Here is a 26,179-nt window from a genome sequence, read left to right as displayed (position 1 = left end):
GTAGTAATGAAGGTGGTGAAATCTGTTGGTTCTAGATTAGGCAATTTTACTATGTTCTGCGGCCACCATTAATTTTCTCATTTCTGACTACAGTGAGATAAACAGCCCAGTCCATCAGATTCCTGCATATTTCTCTAGATACCAATATTTCCAGTTAAGAGTTTACCTATTGCCATAACATGGGCTGAGCTATGCACATATCTATAAATTCAGCCAATATTTATACCTTACTATAACTATAGTACTGACAGGCATAAGATCATTATGAAATGTGACTTCCTACATTTCTACACACACAAACACACACACACACACATCAATGCTTACCTCCTTCTGGGGACTTAATGAAACTGATGAGCTCCTGACAGAGAATGTAATGGAAACACAAGTTTGTTTTACAGAAGAAAGGTAATCGGTATTTTTCCAACCAGGTCAATAACCCTTTGTATTTGGCAATCTAGAGTCGAAGCAAAATAGAAACAAAAATGCTAAATGAAACTGAATTGCTAAAAAAAATACAACTTAGTAAGGGGTGACTAATCGTCTTACACTTGCAGTGTCTGGCCAGAAGGAGAGGTGCATTGATTAAAAATAATTCCTATAAACCTGGAACCTGGGCTTAAAAAAAAGAAATATAAAAGAGGAGCAGAGATTTGCAAAGAAGTAAATGGATCGGTAGAAAATAAAAAGCTTCATCTTTCATGAAAAAATTATTTCTTATTCCTGAGTGAAGTTGTTAAAGCAAAAATCAAAGTCTTGCTTGACAGAAGAAAAGCGGAAAAGATTTGGGTCTGTGGTGTCAGATCACAACTTTATTCAATTTGCTTCTTTGTAAATACACTCATAATTTCTAACAAGCTCGTAACCCCTATCAACTGCACAACATGTACAAAAACAAAGATTCACACATACCATCATTTAGAATACAGGATGTATTCCTGAGGGATCAAGCCACAGAGAAAGGAGGTAATTTTTTTTCAGTTTTCAGGGTTATTCTTGGGAAATCAAATGTAAGCATCAGCATGGAATGTCTCTTCTCAATTCTCCAGAACTCATAGAAAGCAAAACCTTGTTGTTATCAGGGTTTAGAGTGGTCTTTCTGATCCTATATGCCCCTTGTAGGGGATGTGGAAGTCACTGTTAAGTCTAAAGTCTACATAGTGGAAAAGGAAAACAGGAGTGGGGACAAGGGGAAAAATAAGAAAAAAGAAAAAGGCCATAAAGAAAAAAACTGGTAGAAAAACATGCCTCTGGAGAATAGTTGAGTAGTCATTAGAAATTGCAGAGAAGCCAGCACCACATTGCACTTATTCCATAATTGACCACATAGCTGGAAGTAAAGCACTCCTCAGCAAATGTAAAAGAACAGAAATTATAACAAACTGTCTCTCAGACCACAGTGCATCAAACTAGAACTCAGGACTAAGAAACTCAATCAAAACTGCTCAACTACATGGAAACTGAACAACCTGCCCCTGAATGACTACTGGGTACATAACAAAATGAAGGCAGAAATAAAGATGTTCTTTGAAACCAATGAGAACAAAGATACAACATACCAGAATCTCTGGGACACATTTAAAGCAGTGTGTAGAGGGAAATTTATAGCACTAAATGCCCACAAGAGAAAGCAGGAAAGATCTAAAATTTACACCCTAACATCACAATAAAAAGAACTAGAGAAGCAAGAGCAAACACATTCAAAAGCTAGCAGAAGGCAAGAAATAACTAAGATCAGAGCAGAACTGAAGGAGATAGAGACACAAAAAACCCTTCAAAAAATCAATGAATGCAGGAGCTGTTTTTTTGAAAAGATCAACAAAATTGATAGACCACTAGCAAGACTAATAAAGAGAGAAGAATCAAATAGATGCAATAAAAAATGATAAAAGGGATATCACCACCGACTCCACAGAAATACAAACTACCATCAGAGAATACTATAAACACTTCTACACAAATAAACTAGAAAACCTAGAAGAAATGGATAAATTCCTGGACACATACACTCTCCCAAGACTAAACCAGGAAGAAGTTGAATCCCTGAATAGACCAATAACAGGCTCTGAAATTGAGGTGATAATTAATAGCCTAACAACCAAAAAAAGTCCAGGACCAGACGTATTAACAGCCGAATTCTACCAGAGGTACAAGGAGGAGCTGGTACCATTCCTTCTGAAACTATTCCAATCAACAGAAAAACAGGGAATCCTCCCTAACTCATTTTATGAGGCCAACATCATCCTGATGCCAAAGCCTGACAGAGACACAACCAAAAAAGAGAAATTTAGACCAATATCTCTGATGAACATCAATGCAAAAATCCTTAATAAAATACTGGCAAACCGAATCCAGCAGCACATCAAAAAGCTTATCCACAATGATCAAGTGGGCTTCATCCCTGGGATGCAAGGCTGGTTCAACATATACAAATCAACAAATGTAATCCAGCATATAAGCAGAACCAAAGACAAAAACCACATGATTATCTCAATAGATGCAGAAAAGGCCTTTGACAAAATTCAACAGCCCTTCATGCTAAAAACTCTCAATAAATTCGGTATTGATGGAACGTATCTCAAAATAATAAGAGCTGTTTATGACAAACCCACAGCCAATATCATACTGAATGGGCAAAAACTGGAAGCATTCCCCTTGAAAACTGGTACAAGACAGGGATGCCCTCTCTCACCACTCCTATTCAACATAGTGTTGGAAGTTCTGGCCAGGGCTATCAGGCAAGAGAAAGATATAAAGTATATTCAATTCAGAAAAGAGGAAGTCAAATTGTCCCTGTTTGCAGATGACATGATTGTATATTTGGAAAACCCCATCATCTCAGCCCAAAATCTCCTTAAGCTGATAAGCAACTTCAGCAAAGTCTAAGGATACAAAATCAGTGTGCAAAAATCACAAGCATTATTATACACCAATAACAGACAAACAGAGAGCCAAATCATGAATGATCTCCCATTCACAATTGCTTCAAAGAGAATAAAATACCTAGGAATCCAAGTTACAAGGAATGTGAAGGACCTCTTCAAGGAGAACTAGAAACCACTGCTCAATGAAATAAAAGAGGACACAAACAAATGGAAGAACATTCCATGCTCATGGATAGGAAGAATCAATATCGTGAAAATGGCCATACTGCCCAAGGTAATTTATAGATTCAATGCCATCCCCATTAAGCTACCAATGACTTTCTTCACAGAATTGGAAAAAACTACTTTAAAGTTCATATGGAACCAAAAAAGAGCCCACATTGCCAAGACAATCTTAAGCCAAAAGAACAAAGCTGGAGGCATCACGCTACCTGATTTCAAACTATACTACAAGGCTACAGTAACCAAAACAGCATGGTACTGGTACCAAAACAGAGATATAGACCAATGGAACAGAACAGAGCCCTCAGAAATAATACCATATATCTACAACCATCTGATCTTTGACAAATCTGACAAAAACAAGAAATGGGGAAAGGATTCCCTATTTAAAAAATGGTGCTGGGAAAACTGGTTAGCCATAAGTAGAAACCTGAAACTAGATCTCTTCTTTTTTTTTTTTTTTTTTTTTTTTTTTTTTTAAGAGGCGGAGTCTCGCTCTGTTGCCCGGGCTGGAGTGCAGTGGCCGGATCTCAGCTCACTGCAAGCTCCGCCTCCTGGGTTTACGCCATTCTCCTGCCTCAGCCTCCCGAGTAGCTGGCACTACAGGCGCCTGCCACCTCGCCCGGCTAGTTTTTTTTTATTTTTTAGTAGAGACGGGGTTTCACCTGGTTAGCCAGGATGGTCTCGATCTCCTGACCTTGTGATCCGCCCATCTCGGCCTCCCAAAGTGCTGGGATTACAGGCTTGAGCCACCGCGCCCGGCCTAGATCTCTTCTTTACACCTTATAAAAAAATTAATTCAAGATGGATTAGAGACTTAAATGTTAGACCTAAAGCCATAAAACCCTAGAAGAGAACCTAGGCAATACCATTCAGGACATAGGCATGGGCAAGGACTTCATGTCTAAAACACCAGAAGCAATGGCAACAAAAGCCAAAATTGACAAATGGCATCTAATTAAACTATAGAACTTCTGCAGAGCAAAAGAAACTACCATCAGAGTGAACAGGCAACCTACAGAATGGGAGAAAATTTTTGCAATCTACTCGTCTGACAAAGGGCTAATATCCAGAACCTACAAAGAACTCAAACAAATTTACAAGAAAAAAACAAACAACCCCATCAAAAAGTGGGTGAAGGATATGAACAGACACTTCTTGAAAGAAGACATTTATGCAGCCAACAGATACATGAACAAATGCTCATCATCACTAGCCATCAGAGAAATGCAAATCAAAACCACAATGAGATACCATCTCACACCAGTCAGAATGGCAGTCATTAAAAAGTCAGTAAACAATAGGTGCTGGAGAGGATGTGGAGAAATAGGAACAGTTTTACACTGTTGGGGAGACTGTAAACTAGTTCAACCATTGTGGAAGACAGTGTGGTGATTCCTCCGGGATCTAGAACTAGAAATACCATTGGACCCAGCCATCCCATTACTGGGGATATACCCAAAGGATTATAAATCACGCTGCTATAAAGACACATGCATACATATGATTACTGCGGCACCATTCACAATAGCAAAGACTTGGAACCAACCCAAATGTCCATCACTGACAGACTGGATTAAGAAAATGTGGCACATATACACCATGGAATACTATGCAGCCATAAAAAAGGATGAGTTCATGTCCTTTGTAGGGACATGGATGCAGCTGGAAACTATCATTCTCAGCAAACTATCGCAAGAACAGAAAACCAAATACCGCATGTTCTCACTCATAGGTGGGACTTGAACAATGAGATCACTTGGACACAGGAAGGGGAACATCACACACCAGGGCCTGTTGTGGGGTGGGAGGAGAGGAGAGGGATAGCATTAGGAGATATACCTAATGTAAATGATGAGTTAATGGGTGCAGCACACCAACATGGCACATGTATAGATATGTAACAAACCTGCACGTTGTGCACATGTACCCTAGAACATAAAGCATAATAATAAAAAAAAGATGCTAAACTATTTAGACAAAAAAAAAAAAAAATGAAACTGCGGAGAAGCATCTGAATCTACATCTGATAATGCATACTGATAATAATTATGTGGCCCATGGGCTGCCACTTTCCATCCCACATCCATCGCAGACATTGCCAGTCAATTTCCAGACTCTTTCTTGCTTAGATGTGCCCTTAAAGTTCTTCTCAGCATAGTTTCCCAAGCGTCTAACCTATCACGGTAGATGTGAGAATCACATTTGCTAACTATAGACTAGAATGTAATGGAAAGAATTCACCAGCAATTCCTTGGATGAGATGTAAAAAATGTAAAAAGGAGAAATGTTGACCTGGATTGATGTTGTTAGTTCTATTCACTTGCTTTACAGTTTCTCCTATAGTTACCCTCTGGACTTCCTCTTTTTCTCCCTCTCCCAATTCACATATCAAATAGTTCCCTTAGGCCAGGCACGGTGGCTTGCGCCTGTAATCCCAGCAATTTGGGAGGCCGAAGCGAGTGGATTGCTCGAGCTCAGTAGCTTGAGACCAGCCCTCCATCTATACCAAAAATACAAAAAATTAGCCAGGCATGGTGGCATGTGCCTGTGTGGTCTCAGCTACTTGGGAGGCTTAGGTGGGAGGATTGCTTGAGCCAGGGAGGCAAAGGTTGCAGTGAATCAAGATCGCACCACTGCACTGCAGTCTGGGTGACCGAATAGACCCCCATCTCAAAAACAAAAACAAAAACAAAAACAAATTAACAACAAAAAACAGATATAGTTCCTATATCCTCCACCCTAAACCCTGTACCTCTGAAGAATTTTACTCACCAAGTTACAAGGTATTTCTGGCCACAAGCTCCACTGTGAATTTTCAACAGTATAAAATGGTGTCTGACCAAAAACCTACAAAAGAAAGCTAGGAAACAGTCAAGGGAGTAGAGCTTCTCTTCATGTATATGACACAGTCCATCTGCAGCCACAGAGGAAGGGAGGTTCCATGGCTCTTTTCTTTCAAGGGACATTAATTCTTAAATTTATTCTACTGCATCATCTTGCCCTGCACACATGCAAAAAAGCTCTAAACAGACTGAATTGCAAGATTCATTTATCTTTTGGCTCCACCATGCCCCAACCTGGGACCTGTCTCTCCTGTGGAGCCTGAGCCGACCTGAGAGCTATTTGCTTGTGTGCAAAGGCCAAGGCCCATGATATTAGAATGTATTTACTTTGTGTATTCAGTATTCACTTTTCTCCCTGGACTTAGAGAGTTAAAGCAAATGTCTAAAATGTTTTCCCAGTGAAAAATAGCTTTGGATTTACCTAAACTGGAGAAGACAGAGAGGACTAAAGATGTGGAGACTGGGGATACAGATTACATAGGGAGGTGTTGGGAGCAAGCCCCCCAAAATCCGACCATAAACTGGCCCTAAAACTGGCCATAAACAAAATCTCTGCAGCACTGTCACATGTTCATAATGGCCCTGACGCCCATGCTGGAAGGTTGTGGGTTTACAGGAATGAGGGCAAGGAACACCTGGCCCGCCCAGGGTGGAAATCGCTTAAAGGCATTCTTAAGCCACAAACAATAACATGAGCGATCTGTGCCTTAAGGACATGCTCCTGCTGCAGTTAACTAGCCCAACCTATTCCTTTAATTCGGCCCATCCCTTCATTTCCCCTGAGGGATATTTTAGTTAATTTAATATCTATAGAAACAATGCTAATGACTGGTTTGCTGTTAATAAATATTTGGGCAAATCTCTGTTCGGGGCTCTCAGCTGTGAAGGCTGTGAGACCCCTGATATCCCACTTCACACCTCTATATTTCTATGTGTGTGTCTTTAATTCCTCTAGCGCCACTGGGTTAGGGTCTCCCTGACCGAGCTGGTCTTGGCAGGGAGGCATTGAGAGTGTCCAAAATTGATAATGTTAATTCTAGTATACTATCCCCCTTTGTCATGGAAAAGAGACTGTCACCTAGGCAACCACCTTTGAAATAGATGGGAAAGGACTTCAATGTTTACAGCTTTGTAAACTTAAGCAGTCTCACCATGGACAAAAAAATGTCTTCAAAGTGTCCCAGAAGTATTTGCAGAAAACTAGAGGGGCTGAAGCTCCAATTCCTAACTGAACTCTCAGCACATCATGTCAGTCTGACCATCTCCCCAAGTAAACAGCCCCACACTTTTGTTAGTGTATGGCCCTCTTCCCTCAATCCCATTTGTCCCTTGTCCCTGGCTGTGAGGTGCTGAAGGAAGGTGATGTTGCTGTCTGTATTTTACAGTTAAAAATCTGTAAAGGAGACTCAGTCCTTAGGGATCTCTCTCTGCTCTGCACTCAGTGTGTAACACAATACACCCTGACTGGTATGTTAAGCTACCTTTAAGGAGTGGCTGTAGGACTGTGAAGTTGTGAGATTATGTAGGAATGGGGTTTGGAAGCAGTTTCACTACCCGACATTTATACCATAGAGGGCACAGGCTACAGTGGAAAACACATCAGTCCTGGAGCCAGCAGACCTGGTCAGCTCCTAGAACTGCCCCAGATTCAGTGTGTGATCTTAGGCATATCATTTAACTTTTTTTTTTTTTTTATGGAGTCTCGCTCTGTCACCTGGGCTGGAGTGCAATGGCACAATCTCAGCTCACTGCAACCTCCGCCTCCCGGGTTCAAGTGATTCTCCTACCTCAGCCTCCCTAGTCGCTGGAATTACAGGCATGTGCCACCATGCCTGGCTAATTTTTGCATTTTTATTAGAGATGGGGTTTCACCATGTTGGCCAGGCTGCTCTCAAACTCTTGACCTCAAGTGATCCACCTGCCTTGCCCTCCCAAAGTGCTGAGATTACAGCAAATCATTTAACTTCTGAGATCCATTGGTAAAAAGGGAAAATACTTCCTACTTCACATGGTGACTATGGGAGTTAAGTGGTAGAAATCTGTAAACTTAAGGAGTATTCAACATGAACTACTACTGCTGTCTCTCTTTATAGGCCATAGCTGCCTAAGTGGTCAGGACTTTCTTATACTCTTGGCTGGAACTCCCTCCCTACATCACTCTCTATTTCTAGAACATTATTGTGAGCTGATTTAATTGTGTTGGTGAATTGACTGATTAACAGGTCTTAAGATTACTTCTTGACTGGGCGTGGTGGCTCTCACCTGTAATCCCAGCACTTTGGGAGGCCGAGGCAGGCAGATCATCTGAGGCCAGGAGTTTAAAATCAGCCTGACCAACATGGAGAAACCCCATCTCTACTAAAAACACAAAAAATTAGCTGGGCATGGTGGTGCACGCCTGTAGTCCCAGCTACTTGGGAGGCTGAGGTGGGAGAATCACTTGAACCTGGAAGGTGGAGTTGGCAGTGAGCCAGGATTGTGCCACTGCACTTCAGCTTGGGCAACAAGAGCAAAATCTGTCTCAAAAAAAAAAAAGATTACTTCTGAAACCTTCATTAAGACAGTGGCAGAGACAATAGTAAGAATGAGAAACACATGAAAGACCCACTCTCAGAGAGGCCTCTTCTTTATCCTGATTTTAATCCTGTTGCCTGACACCACCCTCCATCCAAGCACCCAAACCTATTACCCTTGCTTCCTTTCTTCCTGTTACCACCTCGCCCAATATTTAAACAGTGACATGGTCCTATATTTTGTTTTGTTAACAGTCTCCTCTACTTATCCCATCCTCCTCTCTCCTTTCCCTTTAGACCCTCATTACTTGCCACCTAGATGACTGAAACAACCTCCTAACCACTTTCCCTTCCTCCTTTAAGGTCTCCTGCCCACCCATTGGCCAGACCTCTGCAGAGTAGTTTTCTCAAATGAAAGCCTGAACATGTTACTCCTTTACTTCAAATCCTTCGATGGCTCTCTAACGCCTTAGGGTAGTGTCCAAACTCCTAGGCATAGTTTGCCAGATCTCCAGGGCTTGGCACAGCCTGCCTGTGCAGCTTACCTCTTGTGGTGTGTGTCTCACCCGCACAACCATTCTTCAGCCTTTCTGAGTTACTTACGATTTGCCCCAAAGTATCAAAGGATTGTATTATTTGGTGCCTTTACTTTCTGTTCTGTCTATAAGGCTTTTGCTTTTCTTGCTACTCATTCCGTAGTCTTTTCCTCCTATTTTTATTTATTTTATTTATTTTTTATTTTTTTGAGGTGGAGTCTTGCTCTCACTTAGGCTGGAATGCAGTGGTGCGATCTCGGCTCACTACAACCTCCCCCTTCTGGGCTCAGGTGATTCTCGTGCCTCAGCCTCCCAAGTAGCTGGGATTACAGGCTCCTGCCACCACGCCCAGCTAATTTTTTTATTTTTAGTAGAGACGGGTTTCACCATGTTGGCTAGGCTGGTCTCAAACTCCTGAACTCAGGTGATCCCCTGACCTTGGCCTCCCAAATTGCTGGGACTACAGGCATGAGCCACCGTGCCCGGCCTCCTCCTATTTCTTTATGCATCCTTTCCTCCTCACCTTCCGCATCCAGTTAACTGTCAAGTACCTCCTTGTCTTTTAATATTTGGCTTGTGTCAGCTTTTCCTGACTCTTCCAGGTAGGGATGATCTCTCTGTCTTGTGAGTACTGTACTCTCACTGACTCCTGAAAACTTCTGTCATGTCACCCAGACCTTCTAAATATCTCTCCCACTGGACTGGGAATTCCATGAAGACAGGGATGCAGGGATGGTGTCATTAATATGTGCCTCCCCAATACTAAGCCCAGCCCAGGGGCGGGCACAAAATAACCACCCGATAACCACTTGTGGGATATAGAGGGTGTTTTTCCCACTTAACTGAAATTTCGCCTTTTACTATATACCCTCTCACGGGAAATGGTGCATCAAGATGAGCCACAATTCAAAAGGCACGAGTGTTAAAATGTCACCGAGCATTTAAACCAAAACAGATTCAGGATAAGTCCGGGTTTGGGTTTAAGAATACTTGGATGTTTGAGGTTTGTTTTAGTTGCATAGATTAAGGAAATAGATAGGCTCCTTCCAGTCAACAACCATCGCTATGTGCTAAACACCTAGTAAAGGGAGTAGAGCAGAAAAAATAATCCTCAGTCCTTGTCCTGCAGGAATTCACTGTCTCATAATCTACTGGGGTCCACACACACACACACACACACACACAGGCAACTCAAGAGAGTTGCAAAGTGCCAAGGGGCTCAGAAGCAGAGAAGTTCCCATCAGGAGGTTCCAATGCTGAGGACCTAGGAATTCCTTAAGGAGAATGGAATTTAAGCAGATATTTGAAGAATATTTAAGATTTTCATAGGTGGAACTATGGGAAAGGTATTCCTGGCAGAAAACAAACATAGCCCAAGCAGAGGTTCAGAGGTGGGGGAATGCCAGGGATACCCAGTGAGGGTAGAGCCTATGTCACCAGAGCACTGGGAATCAGCAGAGTGTGTGATGGGAAGTAACTTTGGACAGGTAAAAGCAAGTAAGGAGGCTGGGGATTTAGGATCTGACGACATCAACCATGGGAAGCTTTTGGAGATTTTAAAGGTGGTTCTGGTTAGTGTTTATTTGCTCAAATTAAAAGAGGTTTTTTATTTAAGAAGAAATTTAGTAAAACCCCAAATAACAATAAGCAAACAAAAAAGTCACTCAGCCGGGCGCGGTGACTCAAGCCTGTAATCCCAGCACTTTGGGAGGCCGAGACGGGCGGATCACGAGGTCAGGAGATCGAGACCATCCTGGCTAACACGGTGAAACCCCGTCTCTACTAAAAATACAAAAAATTAGCCAGGCGTGGTGGTGCGCGCCTGTAGTCCCAGCTACTTGGAGGCTGAGGCAGGAGAATGGCGTGAACCTGGGAGGCGGAGCTTGCAGTGAGCCAAGATCGCACCACTGCACTCCAACCTGGGTAACACAGCGAGACTCCGTCTCAAAAAAAAAAAAAAAAAAAAAAAAAAGTCACTCAGCTTTGTGAGATTCACTATTCAGCTGCTAATGAAATATTTGTATTTAAAACTGAGAATGCTTACCGGGAGGGAAAGAAATGTGTTGAAAAAATCAGCAAAGATTTCATCCTCTAGCAGAATTATAAGATTTGTAGAACCGATTATCTCTACATGGAGAGAGAGAAATAAAAAAACAAAACATGAATCAGAATCGCATTCAGGTTCAGAAAATGAAGCAATCGAATGGATCATTTCACATTGCCAAATGTCAGCATGATGACAGCCTTTAGGGTCATCCAATTCAATTTCTCCCCTTCTCCTGGACTCTCTTTTTCAATATCATTCTGCTTAAACACTCCCAGCTGTGGGGAGCTCACTCACTCACAGGTATGCCCATTCTGTTTATGAAGAAGGCGAAGTGGTAGATTTCTTGTTTCCCACTGTGACTATATTCCTTTACCTTCTATATGTAAAGATTATGCCCTCTGAAGCTTGACAGAATTCACTTAAGTCCCCTTAAAAGAGACAGTGCTTCCAGTATATATAAAGACATCACAGACGTCTGCTTACCAACAACCCCACTGGCTAGTCACCAAGCAGTTCTTCAACCCATTCCTCACACGGCCGTCTCTCCATCTGGTTCTCTCATTGGCTGGAGTGGTACTCACAACTGAAACACTTCAAATGCTTCCCAGAGCAGAACATAAGAGAACTCTTGCCTAGGTTGCATCTGATGCTAACGTAATGGGGCCTAAAATGGGGTTAGCTTTGGGGACTCTCATATTACACTATTAACTCCATTATGCTTTTACTTATGCAGTCACATTTCAGAAACCAGGGCAGGAATGTATATTTATTCCAGTCAAATTTCAGTTTGGTAGGTTTGGTCCAGCATTACAGCCTGACAAGAGCTTTCTTGAATGTTAATTTCATCATGCAACATACTTATTACTTCTCTCAGGTGTGATCATCGTGCTGCCCAAGTTAAGTCAAGGAGATGAATGTTGAATGTCATAAAGCCAAATACGGAGACCCCAGGTCAACAAAGCAACTAACTCCTTCCTTTAATTTACTGCCTATGCTCCTTAGAGGACAATGGTCAACTAGTGAATAATAAACTAATTGTTTGATCAGTGGCCCAACATTACTCAGTCATACCCAAAGTTCATAATGAAAGACTGAAAAATGGGTCCGAATATTATGCCCTAAGCTCATCTCTCAATCTAAGCATCTGATGAGGATAGCATCTGATGAGGACAGTAAGTGCCATGCACAGTCACAAACATGTAGTTATGATAACATAAGAAAACTAAATGATCATTTTTCCTGATGACACTGGGTGGTTGTTGACTTCATATAATAGAAATAGAATTAGAAACTCCTGGTCAGGCATGGCAGCTTATCCCTGTAATCTTTGGGAGGCTGAGACTGGTGGATTGCTTGAGGCCAGGAATTCAAGACCAGCCTGACCAACATGAAACCCTGTCTCTACTAAAAATACAAAAATTAGCCAGGTGTAGTGGCGGGAGCCTGTAACCCCAGCTACTTGGGAGGCTGAGGCAGGACAATTGCTTAAGGCCAGGAAGTGGAGGTTGCAGTGAGCTGAGATCACACCACTGCACTCCAGCCTGAGTGACAGAGTGAGATTCTGTCTCAAAAAAAAAGAAACCCAGACAAACACTATTGTGAGTGACAGAGCTGGTATCAGCACTTGCCCTCTGTTCACATACATCTTTTTTCTTGCTGTTAAGTGTTATGTGTGTTTTATCTGTACCCTTCCCAAGCCCTCTGTTCTTCTTTTTATAAGCAGTCTTTGATTTATTTAATCTATTCCATATGGATGATTCCAAAATCTGTGTTTTCAGTCCAGACTTTTCTTCTTGACTCTGGTTTTAAATGTACATGAGCTATGGGCCAGATCTGTGTGCGCATCCAGTAGGCACGTTCATCTCAACTTGTTCAATGTGTCCAGACCTCCCACCTGCTTCTTTTCCTACATGCCCAGTCCCAGTTACTGGAATCATCATTCTATAAATGATCTAATCCAGAAAACTGAGACTCTTCTCTCTGTCTCTGTCCCTGTCTCTCACTCTCACTCTCAATCTCTCTCACTCTTGCTCTCTTCTTCTCCCTCTCTCCCCTTCACGCCCCCCACATGCAGTGGGGGACTATGCTATATGGTTTCTCTTTGTACCTATCTCTGGAATCTATCTTCTTATTTCCGTCCATAAAGTTACTCTTCCATTATAGGTCTCTATGCTCTCTCACCTAGACTATCGCATCAGCTTCTTAAATGGTCTCCCTAGTTCCCACCTCTTGTCCTTCCAACCACCCTCCACATACTGCCGCCATAATCTGTTGATATTATTGTTAAAGTCTTTCAAAATCTCCTCGGTGTCCTAGAAGGTAAAATCCAAACTTTCTAGTATAGTATCTGAGGCTTCACCCCATCTGGCCTTTGAGTTTCCTCCCAGCCTCATTTCCTGCCTCTCCACACTCTCTGCCTCCTGTTTGCAAGCTAAGCCAAGACATTGCTATTTTCTGCATGTGCTAGGTACTCTCACCTGAAACCTCCACATCTTTGTTCCCATATTCCCATTGCTTAAAATGTTTTCTCAAGCACAGTCAGCTCACAAATTAATAGCCATCCATTAAGAACTGGTTTACATATAATCTTCTTGGTGAACCAAGAATGGTAGAATCTACCACAATGGTCCCTACACCATCACGTATATCCTCCATTATTACAATTAGCAAGTCTTACTGTTTTTATTCATTGATACATCTGTCTTCCTCATCAAACTGAGCATATGAGAGGAGGGACTTTGTTTTTTCACCTTCCTTTTTCTAGGCTCTAAAAGTGTTTCCACAATGTCTAAGTTCTGTAAATGTAGAATAAATTGTTCTTTCAAAAGATAGTCTTCAATTTTTTTTTTTTTTTTTTTTTTTTTTTTGCCAAAGTCTCACTCTGTCACCCAGGCTGGAACGTAGTGGCATGAACTTGGCTCACCGCAACCTCTGCCTCCCAGATTCAAGTGATTCTTGTGTCTCAACCTCTCGAGTAACTGGGATTACAGGTGCACGCCACCATACCTGGCTAATTTCTCTGTTTTCAGTAGAGATGGCTTTCACCAAATTGACCAGGCTGGTCTTGAACTCCTGACCTCAGGCAATCCACCTGCCTCAGCCTCCCAAAGTGCTGGGATTACAAGGATGAGCCAACGCTCCCAGTCGATGATTTTCAATCTTTCGGACTTTTGTTTGTTTATCATTCATAGAGTCTAACATGGATTTGTTAAACGAGTACATTACTGAGCCCATCTGAATGCAGAAAAGTGGGGTTTGGCAGAAATTCCCCAGTGATTGTTTTTCATAGCTACACACACTGCTGGTGGCAAGGGGCTTGACTATGCTAGGGCTTGCCACTGACAAGACAGTCTTAAGGAGGTACAGAAACAAGGCTCTGTATATCCTTCTCTTCCTCATCCTCTCATTTCTCCATTCTTGTTTTTCCTTCTTACCTGTTCTGCCTTCAAACTTCCTAATAATTTGAGAAGGCTTTTAGCACCCATTCCACACCATGATAATATTGACTTGGCAACAAATTAAATCACTGCATAATCTCAAACCCCATACCAGTCTTCTCTCTGGAGGAAAGGTGGCCCAATCCACATTTTACTTCCTCCCTCTTAGTTGTCTTATGAATAAGGCCCTGACCTACCCTCAAAGATCTGGTGGCAGAAGGTAGGAGGAAGGGGAAGAAGGAGAAAGAGAAGGAAAACAAAGGCATGAATAACACAAAAGTCACCCATGGTGCCCCTGAATGGCTCAGATCTATTAACCACTGGGAAAATGAATGGTTTGCCTTATTTGAGAGACTCAAGGCCTTGGAGACATCCCTCGCAGAGACTCACCAGCACTGCTCATGTTGTCATGCTTTTCCTGACACAGCAATTTGTTAGGGGCAGAATTATCCCCCAGTCAACAGAACTTTATCCATTGTGAACAGGTAATGATGCCTTCTCTAAGGGATTCCAGATTCTATCTGGCATGACCTACTTACTTCTGGTGTAGGCTTTAATCTGAAGATAAGTCTTTATCTTACCTTATCTGCTGAATCCCCTTGGACATACAAGACTCCTCCTATACTTAAGCCTTTAGTTCATACTATTTTATTTGACAAGTTCTTTATAATTGTGCCCAAGATCTCTTGTCTGTTCCAACCTCTCCCATGCTAAGGTGACTTTTGCATTGCTAAACTCAGCTCCTAAGGGTCTTGTAAACGATTACATTTGATGTAATTTTAATAAGCAGTGTCTCCTGGATATTCTGCCCATTTAAAACATCAACCTCCATTGGTTGAGCCCAGGAGTTTAAGGCTGCTGTGAGCTATGATCACACCACTGAACTTCAGCTTGGGCAACAGAGTGAAACCTCATCTTTAAAAAATTAAAATTAAAACATCAGCTTCCAAGAGGCTTGAATTCCCTTTCTCTGAAGGCTCTTCAGGCACTTGGTTTTCTCATTAAACAACTCTTCATTTCTCCTGTTCTTCCCTAATAGGAAGTAAATATTAAGATGAAAGACTAAAAGCCCTATAACCCTTCAAAATTTAGCCAAGAATTACTGAGAATAGAATTCTTCAACCAGAGAGGGTTTAAAGAATTTGAAAGTCTTGGGATTATAGGGAAGCTTATATAATGTCCAAAAGGCCTTCCCATGGGGGTGGGGGGAAAACCGAAAACTGGAAGGATTATTGTTAATAATGAATCATCAATAAAATATCACTTACATTTGAAAAAGTGCTATACTTTCTTTAGAATATATAAAGACCAAATACTGTATTCTACAGTGATTTTAGTGAGAAGAGATTCTTGCTTTACATCTTGATGTTTTATGTATTGCAAGATGAGTTTGTAGCTTACCATACTTCTTCAGTCTGTTATCAGTTACCTTATTCATTAGTCAGTTTAACATGCACACATCTTAAGAGTTCAGTGTGAAGCACTGCATGGTTCTACAATATCGGATTCCATACAATGCGTATGGATTCTACATATCATCGTATTGCCTGATGATAATAATTATCTGAGGCACTTGGAAAATATACAGATTCCTGAACTCCACCCCTTCTCAATCAGAATTGCCAGGGGAAGGTCCTGGCAGTTTAGGTTTAGGATAATTCCATGAATTATCACCTCTTTTGCAAAATAAATAGAGTCATGGTCGCCTGCTAAAACAATGGCATATACAGTAGTAACATATGCTCACATTCCTTAAGACGGAATGCTTTCAGCATGTTTTCAATCAAGCTGTGTGCACCTACTCTTGAGTCCTAACTGCTGCCCCACCATCTTTCCCACTGCTTAAAAGGGCTGACTATTGGAGCCATTAACAACCAAATGGTGTCACTCTAAAATCAGTAAAGAGGAAAAGCCAGTATCACTGGCTAAAACTTGAAATGTATAATGGTTAGATCCCTGACCCTTTCATAACCTTCTAGTTCCCAAAAGAAAAGGGCACCAGATGTCTCCCAAATGTGTGGTAATAAGAGTTATCTGAAGGGGTGGCTTACCCCTCCACACCTGTGGGCGTTTCTCGTTAGGTGGAATGAGAGACTTGAGAAAAGAAACGAGACACAGAGACAAAGTATAGAGAAAGAAAAGTGGGCCCAGGGGACCGGCACTCAGCATACAGAGGACCCATGCCAGCACCGGTCTCTGAGTTCCCTTAGTATTTATTGATAATTATCTTTACCATCTTAAAGATAAGGGAGTGGCAGGACAATAGGATCATTGTAGGGAGAAAATTAGCAGTAAGACATACGGATAAAGATCTCTGTGACATGAATAAGTTCAAAGGAAAATGCTGTGCCTTGATATGCATATGCAAATATCTCCATAAACCTTTTAGCAGCATTGTTTCAGCAAGTCCCACCTTTTGCCCTAAGGTGGTTTTCTCCTTTTTCAGTAAACAAAGCATACAATCGGGTTTTACACTGAGATGTTCCATTGCCCAGGGACAGGCAGGAGACAGATGCTTTTCTTTATCTTAACTGCCAACATCCGCCAAAAGGCCTTCTTTCGTCTTGTAGTAGTCCTACTCAGCACAGACCCTTCACGGGTGTCGGGCTGGGGGGCGATCAGGTCTTTCTCTTCCCACGAGGCCATATTTCAGGCTATCACATGGGGAGAAACCTTGGGCAATACCTAGCTTTCCTAGGCAGAGGTCCCTGCGACCTTTGGCAGTGTGCGTGTCCCTGGGTACTTGAGATTAAGAGAATGGTGATGACTTTTAACCAGCAAGCTGCCTTCAGGCACTTGTTTAACAAAGCACACCCTGCACAGCCCAAAATCCATTAAGCCTTGAGTCAACACAGCACATGTCTCTTGCAAGGACAAGGTTGGGGGTAGGGTCACAGATTAACAGCATCTCAAATGCAGAACAAAATGGAGTCTCCTATGTCTACTTCTTTCTATATAGACACAGTAACAGTCTGATCTCTCTTTCTTTTCCCCACAGATAGGGTTGTTGTTAAAAACCTAAACTGCCAGGACCTTCCCCTGGCAATTCTGATTGAGAAGGGCTGGAGCTCAGGAGTCTGTATATTTTCTAAGTGCCCCAGATAATTATTATCATCAGGCAAATATAGAAAATATTGGGGCCAGATGCAGTGGCTCACATCTATAATCCCAGCACTTTGGGAGGCCAAGGTGGGTGTATCAGTTGAGGACAGGATTTCGAGACCAGACTGGCCAATATGGGGAAGCCCCTTCTTTCCTAAAAATACAACAAAATTAGCCAGGTATGGTGGTGCACACCTGTAATCCCAGCTACACAGAAAGCTGAGGCACAAGAATTGCTTGAATCTGGAAGGCAGAGGTTGCAGTGAGCTGAGATGGTGCCACTGCACTCCAGCCCAGGCAACAGAACGAGACTGTGTCTCAAAAAAAAAAAAAAAAAAAAAAAAAAAAAGTGGTTTCTAAATGAAATAAAGCTGCATTCACATCTCAGATCTGACATTTACTAGATCTGAGCTGGTATGCAAAACTCTGGGCATCTCCTTTTCCCAAGTGCAGTTACCCTGGAAATGACAGCAGGTCTCTTTGGCAAAGATTAGGAAGAATATTCACAGTAAACAGTTGCAAAATATTGCAAGATTCTTCCTAATGGGTAAAATGCTTTTTTCATTTCAGAGCTTCTAGGTCTGACTCAGGGCTGAAAATTGGATGAGGGGCCTGATTCTCTGCCACGATGGCTCACTTTAAGCTCCTGTTCATTCATTCATTCACTCAACAAATATTTATTGGGCATGTCTATGTGACACAAACTGTTCTAGGTGTTTGGGATGAATCACTGAATAAACAGTCTAAAATCCTTGCCATCACAGAGCTTATGCTCTCCAGTAGAATCTTATTGAATGACCACACATTTTTTTAAGGAACCCCATGACCAATAACCACCACAAAGAATCTATGGGTTAGATCATTCAGATATCCTCACAGGCTCAACTGCCTATTATGATAACTACTCTTATTTTGTTTTTGATGGTTAACACGATCTCCAGTAGAAATCAGAGCCAATTTCAACTACAACACATCTTTTTCAGCATCTGTGGTTATCCCCACTGTGCCACTACTGCTGGCACCACCACTATTGAGTGTTTGTTGTCATAGGCACTGCCGTGCATAACCTCGCATTGCTCCTGAGCTTCTGAGTCTTCCTTCAAGATGAAAAGTTTTGGGCTGGTCATGGTAACTCATGCCTGTAATCCCAGCATTTTGGGAGGCTGAGGCTGGTGGATCACTTGAGTCCAGGAGTTTGAGACCAGCCTGGGCAACATAGTAAGACCCCACCTCTATTAAAAAATGATTTTTAAAATTAAATGTGTATATGTTCTATATTTAATTATATATTATATATTTAATTTTAAAAATTAAATGCAGGCCGGACGTGGTGGCTCACGCCTGTAATCCCAGCACTTCGGGAGCCCAAGGCGGATGGATCACAAGGTCAGGACATCGACACCATCCTGGCTAACACGGTGAAGCCCCATCTCTACTAAAAATGCAAAAAATTAGCAGGCGTGGCAGCGGGCACCTGTAGTCCCAGCTACTTGGGAGGCTGAGGCAGGAGAATGGCGTAAACCCAGGAGGCGGAGCTTGCAGTGAGCTGAGATCGTGCCACTGCACTCCAGCCTGGGCAACAGAGCAAGACTCCATCTCAAAAAATAAATAAATAAATAAAATAAAAATTAAATGCATATATCATATATTTAATTTTAAAAATTAAATATACATTATATATAATTAAATATAAATTTATAAATATAAATGTATATACATAAAGAAAAGTTCTGGGTGGAGGGTCTGATTGCTGAGTCTAGGACAGGGTATCCATGTCCTTACTGCCAGGGCCAAGAGAGAGAGACTGTCTGGTCCCCTCTGGCATCCGTAGTGGGAGACAGTCCCTACAAGACTCACACAATAAATTTTCACTCCAAATAAAACAGATAGAGAGTGAGTGACCAAAAGGTTTTTGAGATATACACACATATCTCTATGTTAACTGAATTCTGTGTTGAGTCATATGCATCTAAGTTTAACAGGAAGAAGAACCACATGATGTTTACTGGGTGCTTGGACAATACTTATATACTTTTACTGCTCTTCTCTTTATCCCTCTATCACTTCGTTTAAATGGGTCATTCAATACCAAATGGAGAGCAAGTGCCCTTTCCAGGCTCATGTAAATATGGTGCCCTCTGGTGCATGGTGTTGAACATTACACTTTTCTTTTCAAAACTCCACTCTGTAATTTGAAGGTTTTGTTTCTGTTTTTCCCCCAACATAATCTTCAGTTCGTTTTACTTTCCAAAGTAATTAGGATCACTGTCAGAGTGCTCACACCTGCTGTTACATAAGCAGTACAGAAAGGCCCTTATCATCCAAATAGTAGATCTGCTTATTCCACCATCGTATCTGGCCTTAACTATAATTCTTTGTGGCTTTGCAGGCCCCTGCTAATATTATTTTACCTGGAAGACACATGTTGTGAGATATAACATTTAGAGGCAATCATTTACTACAAGAGATGAATTTGTTGATATTTAACAAGGCTTCAAAAGTACTCAAAATAGAACGGGTCTAAGGGTTAACACATGGTTTTGGTATTTCTTCAACTTTCATCTTTGTGGAGAAATAATATCTTGAAATACTAATATTTGGGTTTTGCTTCCCAACCCTTACAGATGACTTTTCCTCTATTTAGTCAAAGATATTGCATCAAGATGAGATCAGATTATAATAGCAAAAAACAAGAAGTCAATTTTAGGTTAAAAAATCTAAAATATGCTCTTAATATCAAAAAGGGGAGGTGTCGCCAGGTGTGGTGGCTCATAGCACTTTGGGAGGCCAAGGCTGGAAGATCACTTGAGCCCAGGAGTTTGAGACCAGCCTGGGCAACATGACAAGACCCAGTCTTTACAAAAATCAAAAAGAAAAAAAAATTCACTGGGTGTAGTGGTGCCATCTGTAATCCCAGCTACTGGGGGTGACTTGTGGGTTGTGTGGGAGCTGAGGCAGGAGAACTGCTTGAGCCAGGAGGTCGAGGCTACAGTGAGCTGAGATGGTGCCACTGCATTTCAGCCTGGGTGATAGAGCAAAACCCTGTCTAAAAAAAAGAAAAAGAAAAAAGTCAGGGGGAGGCCTGAGTGAAGTAGAAACCCACTTTACCATATCAATGGGAAAGCATGTACAGAGGAGCAGATTCCCTGCCCCCTCAGCCTCAAGGGTACTAGAGGAGGTTCAACAAAGCTAGAGGAAGAAGGAGCTGCAAGGCTTGGCCAAGGCAAATATATCCAAGGTTGTAGGGGAGAAGCAAGGGGCTGGGAGCCAGAGGTGACAACCAGGAAAAGGGCAGAACCTACAGGGGATGCTGCAGAGTTCCACTGGTCCCCAGGACCAGAGAGAAGCATGGAAGCTGAACTGCACCTGAGGCATATTTTATTTCCACACCAGGGACCGCTGTTCATCTCCAGCGGGGAGCAACGTTGTTGCCTGATCGTTCCAACGACGCAAGTGTCAGCTTTCTGTGGAAGCTGCCTGCTGGTCACATGCCGAACATCCAGCACACGCATGCCATCCCACATTCTGAGACGTGGCTGAGTCTGAAAGAACACATTCCTCCATATATCACAGCCTTGAGCCCGACACATCACATCCCCCCATATGCCTCCACTTCCTGGGCCCGACACAAACACATTCCTCCATATATCACAGCCTTGAGACATCCCCCCATATGCCTCCACTTCCTGGGCCCGACACAAACACATTCCTCCATGTATCTCAAAGAAAAACAACACCTGGAGAATCTCCAATAAGGTTACAACCGTTTGTAAAAGAGCGGGAACCAATAAGAAAGCTGCTAAAAGTATAACTTAATACGTTAACCAATTGTAGTGCTGTAACCAAGAAGAATTCCCTTGTAACCTTACATATCCTGTTTTCATCAGGCTATAAAAAGCGAGCACACGCATTGTTCGGGGCCCTCTTGTATGTTGTAGAACGGAGGGACCAAGTTCGAACTTGCATTAAAGATCCTTGCCGCTTGGCTTTGACTCTGGACTCTGGTGGTCTTCTTCGGGGAATAAACGGTCTGGGCATAACAAGTCCCCACCTCTCTATGACATTGGGAAGCACCCTCCACCCCCACAATAACTGAGAATGCCCACCAACCCCCAAAACCAGGTGGTGAAGGTCCCTGACAACCAAACAACTCATTCCTGCTGCACCTTCGCTTTTGACTGAGAAAATTAAAAAGGAAGAGTAGGGCCAGAACCAAAGGATGCATTTGCTCTAGGAACTAGAAAAAAAAAAGGAAACAAGAAGGATGTCCCTGCTCTCACCCTCGAGAGTCCCTGCTCTAACCCTCCTCTGTCCTAACTGGATGCTTTAGTTTTGTCAGGAGTGAGGGAAGCTTGACAGATTCTTCATGTCCTGGAGAAAGCAGGGGAGTGGATGGGCACAGTGGCTCATGCCTGTAATCCCAGCACTTTGGGAGGTCGAAGCGGGTGGATCACAAGGTCAGGAGTTCAAGACCAGCCTGTCCAACATGGTGAAACCCCACCTCTACTAAAAATACAAAAATTAGCCAGGCATGGTGGCAGGAGTGTGTAATCCCAGCTACTTAGGGAGGCTGAGGCAGGAGAATCGCTTGAACCCAGGAGGCAGAGGTTGCAATGGGCCAAGACTGTGCCACTGCACTCCAGCCTGGTGAGACTCTGCCTCAAAAAAAAAAAAAAAAAAAAAAAAAAAAGCAGGGGAGAAGCAGAAGGGGAGGCATGAAGGCACTCTTTGCAAGTCCCCAATAATTTAACTCTATTTGGAGTTCTGCCCTCCTTGACACCCAGCAAAAGCATTATGTGACATAGTTAAATATCTAGCTACCTTAAGCCACCTTCTTAACCCTTTTGAGTTTCAGATTACTCAGCTCTAAACCTCTCTGATAAGACATTTATGAGGATTAAAAAGAAAAATATGCAGCATAAACAAGCCATTGAACTTTATTATACATGAGAACCAGAAAGGAGTGGTTCCAGAAGAGTCTACTGCTTGGGAATCAATAAGATATGTACAGAGCAATGGGCTGAAAGGCCTGGAAGAAGAATTTTCCAGGCTCTACACATGGGAAGACTGGGCTGAAGAAAGTCTGGAAACAGACGAGCCTCTGAGCTCTCACTACATACAGGGTGTTGCTTTGCTCTATTAAACCCTGCAGAGGGCCGGGCATGGTGGCTCACATCTGTAATCCCAGCATTTTGGGAGGTAGCGACAGGCAGATCACTTGAGCCCAGGAGTTCGAGACCAGCCAGGACAATGTAGCGAAAACTCATCTCTACAAAAATAAAAAATTAGCTGGGCATGGCATGATGGTTTGCACCTGCAGACCCAGCTACCTGGGAGGCTGAGAGGGGAGAATTGCTTGAGCCCAGGAGATTGAGGCTGCAGTGAGTGATGATTGCATCACTGCACTCCAACTGGACAATTGAGTGAGACCCTGTCTAAACAAAAACAAAAACAAAAAATCCTGCGGAAGAAGTTACCTTCAAGAGTTCGATGTTTCATTTGATAAATCACAAAGTAATCAAAGGAAAGACCTCAAGAACATTCTAGGACTTTTGTAGAGTCAAAAACAGTCTCTTCAATATGAGAGTTGAAGAGGTCCAGAACAAGAAAGAATGAAGAGGTGGTTATTGTAATGGGTAGATTATTATGTACTAAATATGACTAGTGGTAGGAATTCTATGTGCTGGGTGAAGGATATTTATAAAAAGGCCCAAAGGCAGGATATCATGAATTTATGTTAATGTCCTCATGGGAGGAGAATGAGGGATGCAGAGATGTGCAGGGCACACAGATTGCTGTTGCTGGAATTGAGGAGAGAGGGGAGGGGAAGGAAATACTTGGGGATCTAAGAGTGAGGGTCACAGTTGCATGCCTTGTTTCATTCTCCTGTCCTCTGCACACTGCTCAGGAAATGCGACTGAGAGAAACCAGAAGGGGAAGGAGGGTATGCCTGTCCCAGAGAAGTCTGATGCCTCAGGATGAGCCACCTCTGAAAGAAGGATGCAGGATTCTTCTCTCTGGCAGCTCCAGCTCCCACAACTTCTCATGCAGATGTCCTGGAGTATGCAGGCAATGAGAACCAATTGTGGCACATCCAGGTTCAGGCCTTAACAAAAATGTAGCAATACCACCAAAAGGAGAAGCCATAGATCCAGATCATCAAAATGGCACTGAAGATCACATGCCAGCAGAAGAAGGTGGTGACAAACATAATGTCATTTCTGTCATCATCCATCCATTGATAGCCAGAGATTGGTTTGAACAGCATAAAGCCTATGTGCATCAGCCAAGAGCCTGTGATCATATACAAAAAGGCCTTCATGATCCTGAGCAGCAGCATGTTGGGAGCCCACAGCTCTGCGGTCACCACCAGAGTCAGCAGGAACATGGCCTGGGTGAGCAGCACGTGAGACTGAAGCTCCACTCCTTCTGTGTCCTGCAGGTGAGACACCATCAGGGGCAGAAATATGAACATGCCCAGAGCTTGGGCACCTTGCTCCAGAGCAGCACATCTCTTAGGCAGCAGGTTCTGGCTCACCATGTCTACACACCCACTCAGCAAGAAAGTCATATAGAGAGTGAGATGCTGCCACTGTTTGCGGAACATAAAGTTTCTCTGATGATACATCTTGCTGATAAGTACAAACTGTCTAGGAATGCTGTGCAATTCTTGGGCTACTAAAATGCAGGCACTCAGTATCTTCAGCAACCCAATGTAGTATATTTGCCATAGCCTTGCCCATCTTCCTTTGCTCCAGGGATGGCGTGGTGGATACTGGACAGGGGCATTGCATATCAAGGCTCTGGAGACAAGTTGTGCATGATAAAGTCCATAGAAGAAGAAAGACAGCCCTGGGTACAGATGACCCTCAAAGCCTCCCATTGAACTGAAAGTAGGTCTGATCAAAGGCAGAAGCAAAAGGCTCAGGAATGACCATTCACTCAGGGCCACCTCAGGCTCTAGAATGTGGAGGGAGCCTCCTGAGGTTACTTATATTCTCTATCCAGCCCACTGAATCCACATACAGAAAGGAAATGGTTTTGGAGGAGGCCCAAACCTATGGTGGGGTGGGTGTCATAGTTTCCGTCTGGTCTTCTGCTCTGGTTCATTGGTAATCAGCTAACCGTTGACAAACAATGAAGTAAGCATATTCTCCAGCATAGTGCTTGGGCATCTGCCATTCTCAGAGACTATGTTTAGAGGGTCCCCCTCTTGCCTCTCCTCCCACTAACCCTTGACCACATCACTACCTTCCTTACCTCACTCCTGTACTAGTCTGTTCAGGCTACTATAACAAAATACCATAAACTTGTAACTTATAAACACCAGAAATTTGGCTAGACACAGTGACTCATGCCTATAATTCCAGCATTTTGGGAAGCTGAGGTGGGAGGATTGCTTGAGCCCAGGAGTTCGAGACCAACCTGGGCAACATGGTGAGACCTCATCTCTACCCAATAAAAAAACAAAAAAATTATTTTAAAATTAGCTGGGTGTAGTGGTGTGCACCTGTAGCCTCAGCTATTCTGGAGGCTGAGGCAGGAGGATCCCTTTAGCCCAGGAGGTCAAGGCTGCAGAGAGCCATGATCACCTAATCTTGTGGCCTTTCATTAGTCTTACAAAGGTAGTTTCAGGCTGGGTACAGTGGCTTACGCCTATAATCCCAACACTTGGGGAGGCCGTGGTAGGTGAATTACTTAAGATCCAGAGTTCAAGACCAGCCTGGCCAACATGGTGAAACCCCGTCTCTACTAAAAGTACAAAAATTAGCTGAGCATGGTGGTGCATCCCTGTAATCCCAGCTACTCAGGAGGCTGAGGCAGGAGAATCACCTGAACCCAGGAGGCGGAGGTTGCAGTGAGCAGAGATTGCGCTACTGCAGTCTAGCCTGGGCTATAGAGTGAGACTCTGTCTCAAACAAACAAACAAACAAACAAAAACAAGAAAAACAAAGGTAGTTTCAGTCTCCAAACAAGGAGGGAGTCAGTTTTAGGGAGGGACTGTTATCTTTCTTGCTTCAAAGTTACACTATAAACTAAATTCCTCCCACGGTTAGCTTGGCCTATACCCAGGAATGAGCAAGGACAGTCAGCCTGTGAGTCTAGATGCAAGATGGAGTCAGTTAGGTTAGATTTCTCTCACTGTCATAATTTTTTCAAAGGCAGTTTCACTGTGATTTGAATACCGACTCCAAGACTCATGCTGGAATGTAATATTGCCATAGTAACAGTATTAAAAGGTAGGACCTTTAAGGGGTTTAAGGGGTAATTAGGTAATGAGGGTTCTGCTCTCAAGAATGGATTAATGCCATTGTCACAGGAGTGGATACTTAGTGGGTCCCTCATAAACAGAATGAGTTCTGCGCAATTTCCTCTCTCTCTCTCATGCACTCACTCACCATGTGATGCCTTCTGTGATGCCCCTCACTCACCAGATGCTGGTGCCATGCTCTTGGAGTTCCAAGCCTCCAGAGCTGTGAGTCAAATAAGTCTTTGTTCTTTATAAATTACCCAGTCTGTGATATTCTATTATAGCAACAGAAAACAGAATAAGTAAATAAATAAGAATAAATAAATAAACACTTTAAGTT

The 26,179-nt window shown here is 42.8% G+C and overlaps 2 protein-coding genes across 2 annotated transcripts in view; both read right to left on the bottom strand.

Annotated features, from left to right (window-relative positions):
* RGSL1 (regulator of G protein signaling like 1) overlaps positions 1-14,927 on the bottom strand; it is a 107,194-nt gene extending 92,267 nt beyond the window's left edge. The window contains exons 1-4 of the mRNA XM_030936616.1: positions 14,877-14,927; positions 11,047-11,129; positions 5,883-5,957; positions 328-457 (exon numbers count right to left, since the gene is read on the bottom strand). Of these exons, the coding sequence (XP_030792476.1) occupies positions 328-457; positions 5,883-5,957; positions 11,047-11,129; positions 14,877-14,889 (301 nt within the window). The 5' untranslated portion in view covers positions 14,890-14,927. The remainder of the gene's footprint in view (positions 1-327; positions 458-5,882; positions 5,958-11,046; positions 11,130-14,876) is intronic.
* An 8,761-nt stretch (positions 14,928-23,688) lies between these two features.
* Positions 23,689-24,471, bottom strand: LOC104666825 (transmembrane epididymal protein 1-like). Its single transcript, XM_010368963.1, has one exon. The coding sequence runs from the start codon at positions 24,469-24,471 to the stop codon at positions 23,689-23,691; it is 783 nt and encodes a 260-aa protein (XP_010367265.1).
* Positions 24,472-26,179: the final 1,708 nt, after the last annotated feature.

This window comes from Rhinopithecus roxellana, chromosome 8 (genome assembly GCF_007565055.1).
Source record: "Rhinopithecus roxellana isolate Shanxi Qingling chromosome 8, ASM756505v1, whole genome shotgun sequence".
Taxonomy (NCBI): domain Eukaryota; kingdom Metazoa; phylum Chordata; class Mammalia; order Primates; family Cercopithecidae; genus Rhinopithecus; species Rhinopithecus roxellana.
Note: the sequence above shows the minus strand (reverse complement) of the source record. Positions and strands in the feature narration are given on the sequence as shown.

Excerpts from the sequence above, each read along its gene's own strand:
- LOC104666825 (XM_010368963.1), bottom strand. The coding sequence starts at position 24,471 with ATGGGAGGCTTTGAGGGTCATCTGTACCCAGGGCTGTCTTTCTTCTTC.